This window comes from Lactuca sativa, chromosome 8 (genome assembly GCF_002870075.4).
Source record: "Lactuca sativa cultivar Salinas chromosome 8, Lsat_Salinas_v11, whole genome shotgun sequence".
NCBI lineage: Eukaryota > Viridiplantae > Streptophyta > Magnoliopsida > Asterales > Asteraceae > Lactuca > Lactuca sativa.
Genome location: NC_056630.2, coordinates 70,918,341 through 70,931,425, shown reverse-complemented (window position 1 = coordinate 70,931,425; position 13,085 = coordinate 70,918,341). Strand labels below are relative to the sequence as shown.

At 34.0% G+C, this 13,085-nt stretch overlaps 1 protein-coding gene across 1 annotated transcript; it reads right to left on the bottom strand.

Moving 5' to 3' along the window:
* Positions 1 to 8,541: 8,541 nt before the first annotated feature.
* LOC111902646 (uncharacterized) lies at positions 8,542 to 10,927 on the bottom strand. The gene is made up of 2 exons (XM_023898459.2): positions 10,520 to 10,927; positions 8,542 to 10,245 (listed from the first exon to the last, which is right to left on the bottom strand). The coding sequence occupies exon 2, from the start codon at positions 10,212 to 10,214 to the stop codon at positions 8,847 to 8,849; it is 1,368 nt and encodes a 455-aa protein (XP_023754227.1). The 5' UTR covers positions 10,215 to 10,245; positions 10,520 to 10,927; the 3' UTR covers positions 8,542 to 8,846.
* Between the last annotated feature and the right edge of the window lie 2,158 nt (positions 10,928 to 13,085).

The following is a 13,085-nucleotide window of genomic DNA, read 5'->3' as shown; positions in this document are numbered from 1 at the left end:
TTCCATAAAGCACAAAGCAAGCAACATTCAAGCAGTAAGACTCCAATCCATAGAATAACCAAAGAACATTCAAACTCACATACTACAACTCATGCTAGGAACTTCCACTCTTACTGTCGGTTGCCTTATACATTAAAATTATATATAATACATGATCAGATAGACTGTCGAATAAAAGAATCTACCCTAGGACCACAACCAAATTAGGAACAGGAAATAAAGTCAAGTCAATCATTCTAGGGCTATATGATCCAAACCGTATACAATTTTTAAAGCATATATTTAGCAATTACTGATACCAGTACATATTCCCAATCTAGCATAGCATGCAATGCTCCCTAGGCTGTAAGGCGTCACATATCAGGCCATTCTATCATGCAATTCCTGAGAGTATCCCTAGCCTTATCCTAGCATTCAATTCTCATAATATATAATCAAAACAAACATGTATGGGTATTCTGGGAATCACTTACTTGAGCTCGGTTGATTGCACACACCACCCCTTTTGTCTTTATAAAATCCTTTTAGAAATTTATTCCCTTTTACAAAATCTTTTTAGAAACTCATTTTCTTCCAAAAGATTATCTATTCCTCAGTTTGAGTTTAGACATACCCAAGAGTGTGCCTAAATCTCTCAAACTAAGGCTCTGATAGCAACTTGAAACCTCCCAAAAATTATGAGGTAAAAGTTTCATTTTAATTCAACCAAAAATTTAATTATCTTTAAGCCAAACATTCATTGTTCTTTTTCTAAATATTAGAAAGTAATTTATAGGAAAACAACTATCATAGTACAATCCCAAAATCATCATAATGCGGAAACATGAGTGGATGCGTTGTGATCTAACCGGGCCCTTCCCTTTCGAACCGTAAGTACTTGAAACCATAACCATAAAAACTGTAAGCACAACGCTTAGTGAATTCCCTAAAATACCACATACCATAAAAACATACGTCCAATCATAGCTGGGTGCTTGTAATCCCCTTTGGTCTATTTCAACCGGATACCGGGTCTATTTCACCCCTACCACTACCATACATATCAAACATATAATGGGCCCGCCTATCATCGGGCCCCACCCGACATTAAGTCCCGCTTAGTATACAAATCTGCCAGTTAATAGGCCCCGCCTGGAATTGGGCCCGACTCAGTATACATATATACATATAATCATACAAACACATGCGATAATCACAAATATAATAGCATATAGTATAGTTATCGGGCCCCACCCGACATCGGGCCTTGCCCGATAAGCATACCAACACATAATACATGCAAGAGTCACACAAACATCTATCATCCTAACATAATAAACCATGGGCCAACATTCGTGCCTTCGACCCGCTAAACACAGTGAGGAAACTCACCTCAAACTGCTGAATCACTCAGATAAATCTCTGCGTGCTGGTCCGACAAATCCCCGCACTATCAATACCAACAACATCTAATTATTAGTTGGATCCCAATCCATAAACACCAGTCTAATCTATTGGGCCCATAACTAGGGAAAAAGAGCATTTTACCCTTTACCTAGCTTGGCCCAAGGCCAAGGCCGAATTCAACTACTATGAAGGCCTAAATTTTACTTGGCAACCTAAGGCCCAATTATGGCCCAATCTTCCAAATTAGGCCCAAGCCCATCACGAGCCTAAAATTCAAGGAAGCCGAACTTTCTAGTCCAAAGTCTAACACAAAAGTCTAATGATATCCAATAAGGCCTAAACAATGGAAGCCCAAATATTGGCCCAATACCGAAAACATTAAACCCAAGGTCCATCAGCTGATTACGCGGGGCGTACTTAGCTCGTACACTTATCATACTCCATCTGGGGCTAGTACGTGCAACGTACCAGCTGGGTATGCCCTACGTACTCCCCAGTGTGCCAATTCACTCCATTAAGCACTTAACCAGCTAAGTAGTTCATCCAAACTCTCAAATCTTGTCCCTAAATATGACTAATCATGTAAAATTAGCAACTTTACGTGCATGCATGGCTTGATGGGGCTCAAGATCTCAAAAAGAGCTTAACACATGCATGGGTCAAGATACACCATAAAGCTTGCATTTTTATGCATAATGGACCCTTAAAACGTCCAGATCTAAGGGCTAAGCTAATGAAACAACCTTTACTCACAAGGACCAACCAAAAGGGGCCAAAATAAGCCGTAAACAAACCCAAACTTGAACTACACAAGGAGTTGCCAAGCTAAGAACTTTATACCTCAAATGGATCGAAATAAAGATGCTACTCTGGATCTCTAGGATCCACTCCAAGGAATGAGTCTTCAATCTTCTTCTTGTTGGATTAGGTGTCTAATTCCATAACTATTTCTGGTATGTACTTGACCCGGTTGGCATGGTCCATTTGGGTTGCATGGCATCATGACACTTGGATAGACAAAATGAGAAAAGAACACTTATGGTTTATTAATATATTATAAGTTCTAATATATTAATAATATGATTTAATTAGTATTGATCAAGAATTAATTTGAATTAATTTGGTGATCAAAAAGAGACTAATTAAATATATGGGGTTGATTATGTAAATCGTCCATTCTTATATAGTGGGCTAATGATCCATGGTTTATTGAATTGGGCTAAAACCCATAAGGTGCTCCATGTATTGTCCATGGAGGTTAAAACCCATGGATCATTGAGGAAATGAAAAGCCATGTCAATTAGGGTTTACATGGTGTAACCATATTTGTGACACAACTATAAAAGGAACCATGGGCTACCAAAATCGGCACTAAGTGAAGAAAAAGAGGGCTATCCGATTTTGAGTGTGTGTACTTTTCTCAAAGTTATTCCAAGAGTTGTGGTGTTGTGTGAAACACTTGAGGCATCAAATTTGGGTTGCTAGGCTCACAAAGTTCTCAAGGAATCCAAGCAACAAGAAAGGTATGTTCTTCTACTAGCTTTATGTTTTAAGTTCCCCATGCCATGCTAGTTAGGTTAAGAACCTTAGAAAAATCAAATTTTCATGTATCTTAGTAAAACATAGATCCAAGGTTTCTAGGGTTGCATATACACCTTAGGAATGCTTAAAACCCTTCAATGGTATTAGAGCCTAGGCTTGTTTTCTTGATACTTTATGCAAATTGTTGAAGAAACACATTTTTCTTGCATTCTGCTAAGTGAACTCGCCGAGTCCATGGGGGCACTCGACGAGTCCAAGCATATATTCATCCTACTCGTCGAGTAGGTTCATGCACTCGACGAGTAGGAGGCCCATAATGTAGTTTTTCGAGTTTTGCTGCTGGAAATGGACTAGAATCATTGCCTTCAACTATTTTGGTCTTATAAAACTTGTTTTTGATGTGTTAATGATTATGCTAATACATTTACAATGGTAATTATCAAAATTTTAAGTTTTATATGTGTTTTTATGATTCTTGAAATTGTTGATATGAATGTTCATACACTTATGAGTTTGGTAGATCATAGGAATTATTTTCAAATTGTTTGTTTGTTTAATTCCTGATCTAAATGTTTTTAATGGAATCCATAATTTGTCCTCAATTTATGGATTACCAAAAGTCTTTCTTTTAAAAGTCCGTTAAAGAACACATAAGTTACATAAAATGAAGAGTCTTCATTTTAATAAACCATTAACTCATAAGTTATGAAGTTGAAAAGTTTTGGATAGTTACAAAACTTTCCCTCAAGTTTTGGAATATGTAAAGTCACTTTAGAAAACTTTAGTTCCAACCCTTAGAATTTTAAAAGTTAAAATGCAGCCCTTATACTTTATAATATTATAAGTTAATTATATATATACATATATATATATATATATATATATATATGTATATATATATATATATATATATATATGTATAAGAACAAGTCGTTTTACCATTAGTAGGCCTTATTCACGAAGCCGGTCTATAAGCAGGGTATAAGGTTGTTGCCTATAAAATGGTTGATTAATGGGTGCCCACTCTCACCCACTTGGATTTAGCAATGACTTTAATCCTCATTAAAAGTATAATGATTATAAAGTAACTAAATGTTTTACAAATTCCCAATCTTAGTTACTTTAGGAAAATGTGAATTTGGTGCTAATCCATGAAATTACACTTTGCACCTTGCTTAAGTCGTTAGTGGAGCGTGTGTGGTTAACAGACACACTAACTTGGATTTAACAAGGTTGGCTTAAGGTTTATCATATATCAGTGGAGCGCGTGTGGTTAACCGGCACATCAATTAGGTGATAAACATTAAAAGTACCAAGTAATTTGCATGGTTATTCACACCTTGTTTTGTGATCCTCAACATCCTAGTCATAAAACTTGAAGGGCAGAATCAAGATTGAAACATGCCATTGAAAAGTTGAATGAATCTCAAATTTATCTAGGAGTTTCAAAACCAATTAAACCTAATAATACATTTCGTTTTCATGGTGGAAATTGGTGAATCGTCATTCACCTACCTTCAAATATTGTATAGCTTGGATTACGACATTCCTCTTCTAAGTTATAAAATATTGCGTTGGGTCCTAGCCTTAATATTACATTTGGGTGTCATATTAAGGACTATCTATATATCTAATCTAAACTTGTCTTTCTTCTTTTTCAGATGTCTTCCAATAATGCTTCTTCTGGCTCAAACCCTATCGACTCCTTCTCTCTCATGAACCTTTGTGGGAGAGTCGTCTTTGATGGGACTAATTTCAATGATTGGATTAGGAACATAAGGATGGTCACTCGCTATGAGGACAAGGAATATGTCCTCGACAATGAGCTAAAGGATCTTGATGAGTCTATTGCTACTCCCGAGGAGATCGCTGACTTTAGGGAACATGAGAGAGATGCTACCAAAGTCGCATGCATCATGCTGGCCACGATGAAAACCGAGCTCCAAAAGTCCTATGAGGACTTTTATCCTTTTGAGATGCACCAGGATTTGACGGACAAATACCATCAAAGTGCTCGTCAAGAGCGATATGAAATAATCTCCTCCATGATAACAACCCGAATGAAGGATGGCGAACCCATCAAGGGCCACATGCAGAAAATGCAAAGGTTTATGGACCGTCTGCTAAAGTTGAATGTGAACTTTTCGGAGGAGTTCGCAGTTGACATCATATTACACTCCTTACCTTCTTGTTATGATCAATTCTGAATGACCTATCACATAAACAAGGAGGAGGGCACACTCAACAAACTTCAAGGACTTCTGAAGACCGCCGAAAGTGGTCTTAAAAGTAAATCGGTTGTTACCACTCCTATTCCGACCACCGCCCATGTTCTGGCTATCGGGAAAAGTAAAGGGAAGAAGAGGAAGAGCCCTTCGAAGGGTACCAAGGGAAAGTCTCTTGATGGCTCCTCTTCAAGTAGAACCAAAAGTGGTTCTGTCAATGCTTCTATTGCCATGAAAAGGCGCAGTGGAAGCGAAACTGCCCAAAGTACTTGCAAGATGTTAAGGATGGGAAAGTAAAAGCCAACCATGTAGGTATTTACACTATATTGTCTAATAACTCACCTTATTCTAATTCTTGGGTCCTTGATACAGGTTGTGGTATTCACAGATGAAGCTACAAGAAAGATCATAATGGATGATGAACTTGTAAAGACGGTTAGCGAGTAGCCTTCGTATGTTATAAAGAGTCGGGAAGATGTGGAGAAAATGGTAATTTAATATGTTATTATTCAACGGACAATATGGTAATTTACTATTTCTGTTTGGTGCATTTTGTATATATAGGTGGCAAATCCACTAAATAACAATATACCTTGCATTTTTGTTAAGACTCTTTTACCAAAAACCAAAGTAAATTGCCATTTAGTGCATTTTCCATATTCATATGGTAAATGCAGTAAATAGCAGTGTACTCTGCATTTACACATTTATTTCCTGTTTTTTGTAATTTCTTTTGATTTTTTTTTCCAAAAACCTAACTTCATTGCCATTAGGTGCATTTTCCATTTTTTGGAGTAAAAAGTCCCAAATAGCAATGTACTTTGCGTTAACCAAAATACATTGCTATTAGGTTCATTTTCCATTTTTTTGGTTATTAATACAGTAAATATCACTGATAGTTGAAGAGAAACTTTTTGTGCGGATGTAAACAGAACATGGAAGTCATATGTTTTTTTTTCCAATTTCTTTCAATTTATCTACAAAATTGACTATTAAGGCCCCATTATAAACATTAGTATATTTTATTTATTATATCTCAATGTTACCTAAATGGCTAATGACATTCATTTGGAAGATTGTATAACTACAGAGTAATCAATGTTGACATATTTAACTAATATTTCATGCTTCTTAACAACAATCAACTAAGAAGGAATTCCGGAAGGAAGCAATGTTCCTAATTGCGATTTCTTAGCAAATGATACTTCACAAATAAAATGTACCTTCAAATTGTTGACATTATACTTCACAAATAAAACAGACCTTCCTAATTGCAATTTTTTAATCCATGAATCATTATGTTGATCAAAAGGTGACAAGTTTTTGTATTTATTTGTTTATGCAATTAGCAATAATAAATGCAAAGGGGTTAAAAAAATAGCACTTTGAAGGCTTTTGTCCGCATCTCTTTGGTCACTTTTATTTGTGTATGAATTTTGTAGCTCATGACAACATTATAATAGTCAAATGTTGAAATTCAACTTAAGAATTTCTTTTATGTATCCAACCCCGCAACGCGAGATTCTTCCCTAGTTTTATTTAATTAGCAATTAAAGTAAGAATTTCACATATATCCTTCTTAAACATTAAAATATCATATCTGTCCAACTTAATTTCTTAATATCATATTTACCTCTTATAAACCTTTAAAAATATCATATTTGCCAAAATCTTTTTTTATAATGTTTTTAATAGTTTATAATAATTTTTTATATCTTAGAATTATTATAATAATTAAAAATTTTAACTATATTATCTATACGTCTATAATAATAATAATGGAACATCCACTTTTAAATTGTTAGAATATCGCTATCTTGACAAACAAAACGTTTCATCTTCAACCCTCTCAATGAAATGTATGTATTGATTGTTTAGTTTTTGTTATTGTTGAATATTTTGATGTTGTAGATGAATGATATTTTAGACGTTTTCATTAATGTTTTGATGTTAAAAAATGTCATGTATGATATTTTGATATTTAAGAAAGGCATATATGATATTTTGATGTTTAGAAATGACATATACGATATTTTAAAATTTTATGAAATATAATTATGATATTTAGAAATTAAGTTTGACAAATATGAAAGTTTGATATTTGTCAGAGATGCTTTAAGTGATGCTGAAACTTAAATAAAAAACTTCATTTATAGATTATCGTCTATTCTAGTTAAATCGCTTTATTATGAAACTGTAAACAAACACCTTTTATTATTTTTTTATTTTAAATATTTTCACTAAAGCACAATAAGTGTATTTGGCAAAAAGATCAACAAACAAGAAGTTGGAGTACAAAAGGGCACAATACAAAGGAACTGGTGGGTGAGTAGAAAGGATGTAAAAGTGCATTCAAGTTTTTGTGTAAAAAGTTCATTAAAAGTAATCATTTTGTTTGTAAATTTTTATGCTATTTCGATTTCTTAGTCCGTCATTCACTCACAAACTTCTATTGCAATGCAAGAAAAGCCGCAGGTTTAAAAGTCAAGGTCCAGAACCCCCTTTGGGACCCTTCTTGCAACACACTTGGAATAGACTATTAGAAAAGAGAAACCTTTTTATTAGGGTAGTTTAAGATCAACCTCTCCTCAATATCATTTGTGTATAATAATAGTTTCTCTAGAATAATAAGAAATAAAAGGTTTATTTCTCCATCTAAAAAACTTACGAGTTTATTGTATAGAGAGCCGGTTGTATTTTAATGGGAGCATAAACTTTTGTGGGTGAGTAATTTATCGGAAACTAGACAAGTATAATATTTGTATACAAGAACATGTAACATTTCTTAAACAAATACTTACAATTCAAAAAAAGTTCAATTGGTAATCAATTATCGTTTATTACACATCCATTGGCTAAAATCTTTTGAGAATCTTTTTTTTATTTATGATTATAACAAATGAAACCGAACAAGAATTTATATTAGTACCGACCATTTCTAGTTTTAGAAGTAAAAGCAATATTTCTGTAGGCCCATTTTGTAGTAATGTCCCAAAACAACTTCGTAAAACGTCTTTCCTTTTGGTTGTCTACCCCACACACAATAACACACACTAAACACTAAACCACCATATAAAGTCACACAGAATGTACATTAAAATATGAAATTATGGTGTATTTTCGAAAAGCAAATCCTCATTATTCATTGCACCTTCCACTAAAACAGAATCCACCAAATTCCTATAGGAACAAGTAAAGCATAGCAATAGTAAACAACAATACATCTCAAGTTCTTAAAATAAGTTAACTTCAACCTCGACTTTTTCTTGAAATTAAGGCATAGATTCAAGATTTTGATGAGTTGTGGACAAAGTAAACCAAAGCAACAGTGAATTAAAGCATCACAAGTTCTAAAAACAACTAAAACAGAACTGGGAACTACACTCAAAATTTTCTTGAAAATAAAGCATAAATTCCAGAATCGGATGAACTTGTAACTTTCAACTAAAACATGGGAACTTGTAACTTTCAACTTTTCTTGAAAACTAGGCATCAATTCAAGATTTGTAGTAAAGAAGTATCACAAAACTGAGAATTTAACTTAATGTTCTTGAAAATTTAGGCACAAATTCAAGAATTGGATGAAATGAACTCAAAAGTTCTAAACATTAAGAACAAAGATAGAAGTCACACCTCTCTAAAGTCCTCTGATAAACAACCAAAAACGAAGACCAAATCATGCAGTTTCCAACCCTAATCTTCTTCTGGAGCAGGGAGATTAAGATCAATCATATCAGTATATGTGGGACCCTCATCCTCTATCACTGCAACATGATCAAACCTTTCTACAGAACCATTAATGAAATGAGACCTTTTGTGACCCCCTAAAGCTTGCCCTGATTTAAACATCCTAAAACAAATTGGACATTCATGCCCTTTGTTCTTTTTTGGCCTCATTTTCTTGTCAAATTTAGCCTTATGATTATGAAATTTGCTTTCCGAATTGTTCTTTTTGTGACATGGTCTATGTCCTCCAAGCCCTTGAAAAGAACTGAAAATCTTGTTGCAATTCATACATTCATACTTGCTTCTCTTCTTATATGACCCTTCTGGAGTATAAGAATCATCATCCTCTTTGATTCTTTTCTTAAAGTTATCATTATACCCGAATTCTTTAAACAAATTCCTTCTAATTTCGAGTTTTTCTTCATAAGAAAATTCTCTGTAGTTGAAACCATTCACCCCTTTCCATCTCTTCTTATGTTGATCACCATTCCTAAGAAGTTCCTCAACCGTAATATCCGATTCCACTTTCTTGATTCCATTCCAACGACTCTCGGAATTCCACTTAGTCTCTAAAACTACGGAATTGTTATCCGAGGATTCCAAGACAGAATTAACACCGGCCCAGTTGGTGGAATCCTTAGACAGCATCATTAAACAAATTGCTACTTCTTCTAGTTCAAGTTCATCAATCTCAGAAACCGATGAAGATCCGTAATTGTAATTACTATTATTACTGTTGGTTAAAAAAGAAGACGGTTTAACTACGATGTTCTTGTACCTTTTTGATTTGGATCTCGTAACACAAATCGGATCTTGAAGTTCGTTTTCTTCAGTATCGGAATGACTATCGCTGATGGACTTATCATCATGATCGAGATTCTCACTTGTCCATGAATAATCGTAATCCTTGGAATTCCTATCTTTACCAGAATGGAAAGCCATATGACCACATAAAGCTTTTAAAGATGGGAACCCTTTTCCACATTGCTTGCAAACTTTCTCATTTGGGAAAGGTAAAGTCGACGACGAAGAACCGACTGCTCTCCAACTCTTTTTAGGGTTCTCCCGTAACCCGTAAATACTAGAATTCCCATTTTCATTCCCATTCCCATTCCCGTTTCCGATTCCGATTCCGTTTCCATTGATGATCAAAGTAGAAAGCTTTTTCATGGGCTCGAATTTGTCGTCGGATTCAGCTGAATTAGCAGCAACAGCAGCAGCAGCAGCAGCAGCCATTACATGAGACCTCATATGCCCACCTAATGATTTCCCACTTGGGTATCGTTTATCGCACATCTTACATACAAATCTCAGTTCATCATGATCATCATCCATCTTGATTTTGAGATCGAAATTTTGGAAATACCTAATCGAAACCAAAAAAACAAACGAATCCAGAAAAGAAATTATTAGTTTAAGCTTCTTACTACATTTGCTGATTATATGAGGAAATCTTTAGGGCTCAAATCCCAAGAACACAGACCCACGAAAAATTAAAGTGAATCAAAAGCAGTACATACATCGCATCAAATTCAGGGATTTTTGAAGCTTTTAAAGCAGATCATGTTGAAATTAGATCAAAGGCTTTTTTTTCAGTTTGGGGAAAGATTCAAGAGCTTATAGTAAGTTCAAGATCGAACCTAAAAAGAAAGAAAGCATCGCATATCTTCAACAAATCTGGTACCGAAACACGGAAATACACAAGACAGAAAACACTCTGCTATTGCAATGTTCAGAATTGGTAAAAGTTAATGAACACCCAGAAAATAAAAAAATGATAAGTTTAGAAGCTAAGATCAATGAGAGGTAAGGAGTAGCGAATCAAGAGATGGAGAATTGGAAACAGACTCCATGACTGTTTCATCTGTTTGTTTCTCTCTCTATATATGAGTTGTAGTCCGAGGAGAATTTCATGCATGGAAGCAAAGTACTAATAAGTCGGAGGAGAGGGGATGGCACGTGTCCTTAAGAGAGAGAAGTTCGTTGATGTGATCTGACGGTCAACATGTAGTTGGATCGAATTTGGAGGATCCCAGCGTTTCAGAATGTATTAGAGAGAGAAAGGATTTGTTAAGTTAAGAACAATTTGTTCGTCTTTATTGGGCATAAAAAGACATGGGCTTGGGATGAGGGAAGCTTGTCACACTGGTTACAATGTGTTAGCATGGGCACATCATACTATTTCGTATATTATATGATAACAATATTTGATTGGTATTATAATTTGATAAAAACTAAAAGAAGAGTAAGTTACATGTTTGGTCCCTAATATATCTGTTTTATATCACCATTAGTACAACTATCCAAAATGTTGCAAGTTTAGTCCCTAATTGAAACTAAACTATCATGGTTGGTCCCTAACACTTGGCATTGCCTCCTTCCCGTTAACCTCCCTCGTGTACAAGGCACATGAGGGATCTTTTAGTATTTTCAACACACTCTATTACTTATTTTTACCACCGATCACTCTACTACCCTGAAAATAAAGAGTGTCAACATTGATCCAAAATGTTAAGAAAAAGCTAAGATGATCTTGAAAAGCACAATAGTTATGATCATAAGCATCTTCACAACATCAGAAGATGTATTTTTGTCAAAAGTTATTGTCAATGTGGAACATTTGGTCTCTTGGTAGTGATGCAAAACCTACAAATTAGGTATGGTAAGTTTATTATGTGAGAATGATAATGGTAGTCTGTTATGTTGTAACATTCATGGTTTTTTTTTTTGTTTTTTTTTAGTTTGATTTTAGTGTTATGTTTGTTTGATGTATAATAGGTGATCCAAGCATATTTAAAATCAATATGTATTATTGAGGATGCTTTTCCAAAGCTCCAAAAATAATGCATAAATGTGGATTTGTTAATTTTGTAGATTTTTTTTATATTAGTTGCTTCCTAGTAAAAGATTTGGATCTTATAACGGAGAAGTCATGATTAAATGATAATAACCCGCTTTAATTTCAATTCTAACTACCAAGTAAAGATTTGGATTGTGGCCTAATGGAATTGGATAGTGAGGATGATGTTGTGTGATGTGTTATTTTTATACCACTAATATTAATATTTATAAAACATAACTAATTTAACCATCTAAAACACAAATAGACATTGTACCAAGTTGCATAATAGTATAGTAAAGTAAGTAGGGTGTCGAACTCAGGGAGCAAAAATTTCAATAAGAAAATAATTGCTACTAATTAAACTAAAAAAACTATGAATCGGGGTTTTTATCAGATTTTGCAAGTTCGGAAAAACTTAATTATCAACTAACTTTTAACTAAAATTACTTTAAAATAAATCAAACAAAATAGAAAACGATTTTAAACCAGGATTAAAAAGCACTTTCGTTTAGCTTCAAATCACATTTACACTGTGTTTGATTTCTAATGGAATGGGATTATTTGTGTGGTTAACAAATTATAGAATTACTACTTATCTTGTTTTGATTTCCTAGTGTTCTACCAATCTATGATCTACTATTGCAATGGTCATGCAACAAGTGAACACCAAATTGATTTTAAGAATATTTAGACTATGAATGACAAGATCTAATGATTTCTTATCTATGATCAGACAAGCAATTCAAGCACATAATATAGATAATTAACGATCTCTAACACAATCAAAATTACTAACTATTACCACCTAACTCTATGATTTGTTCAATCACTAGATCTAACAATTCAGTGATCATAAAATAACTAAATATCAAGTTCATGCAACTAGAATGGTCATCTAACTACACAAAACTTGTAGAATAAGTAATAAAGAATAGAACTTTAATATGCTAGGATATTGATCTATCAAACACAAGTAAAAACCAATATAATGTAATCTATAAAAGTCAAAATCAACACAGTTATTAGGTTCATCTATGCTAAATGAAAGTTAGGGTATTTAGCCCATACCTAAATCTGAAAAACACATAAACATAGACTAAACTAGAGTAGGCATCATGTAAACTAGCAAACCAAATAAATTGTTGTGTTCTTTGCCTCTACTCCTTCAATCCTTGATATCAAGTTAATTCCTTCAATGGGCAAGCATTGGTGCCTTTGCCCCATAAGTACAGTGAGGAAAAACTCACCTCATACTCTAAAATATTGTTGAATATATCACTACTCCAAATGCTATCTCTACCAATCACCTATACAATAAATGTAACATCCTGTTTCAGATCGTCCGTGATTAGGGTTCGTCGGCA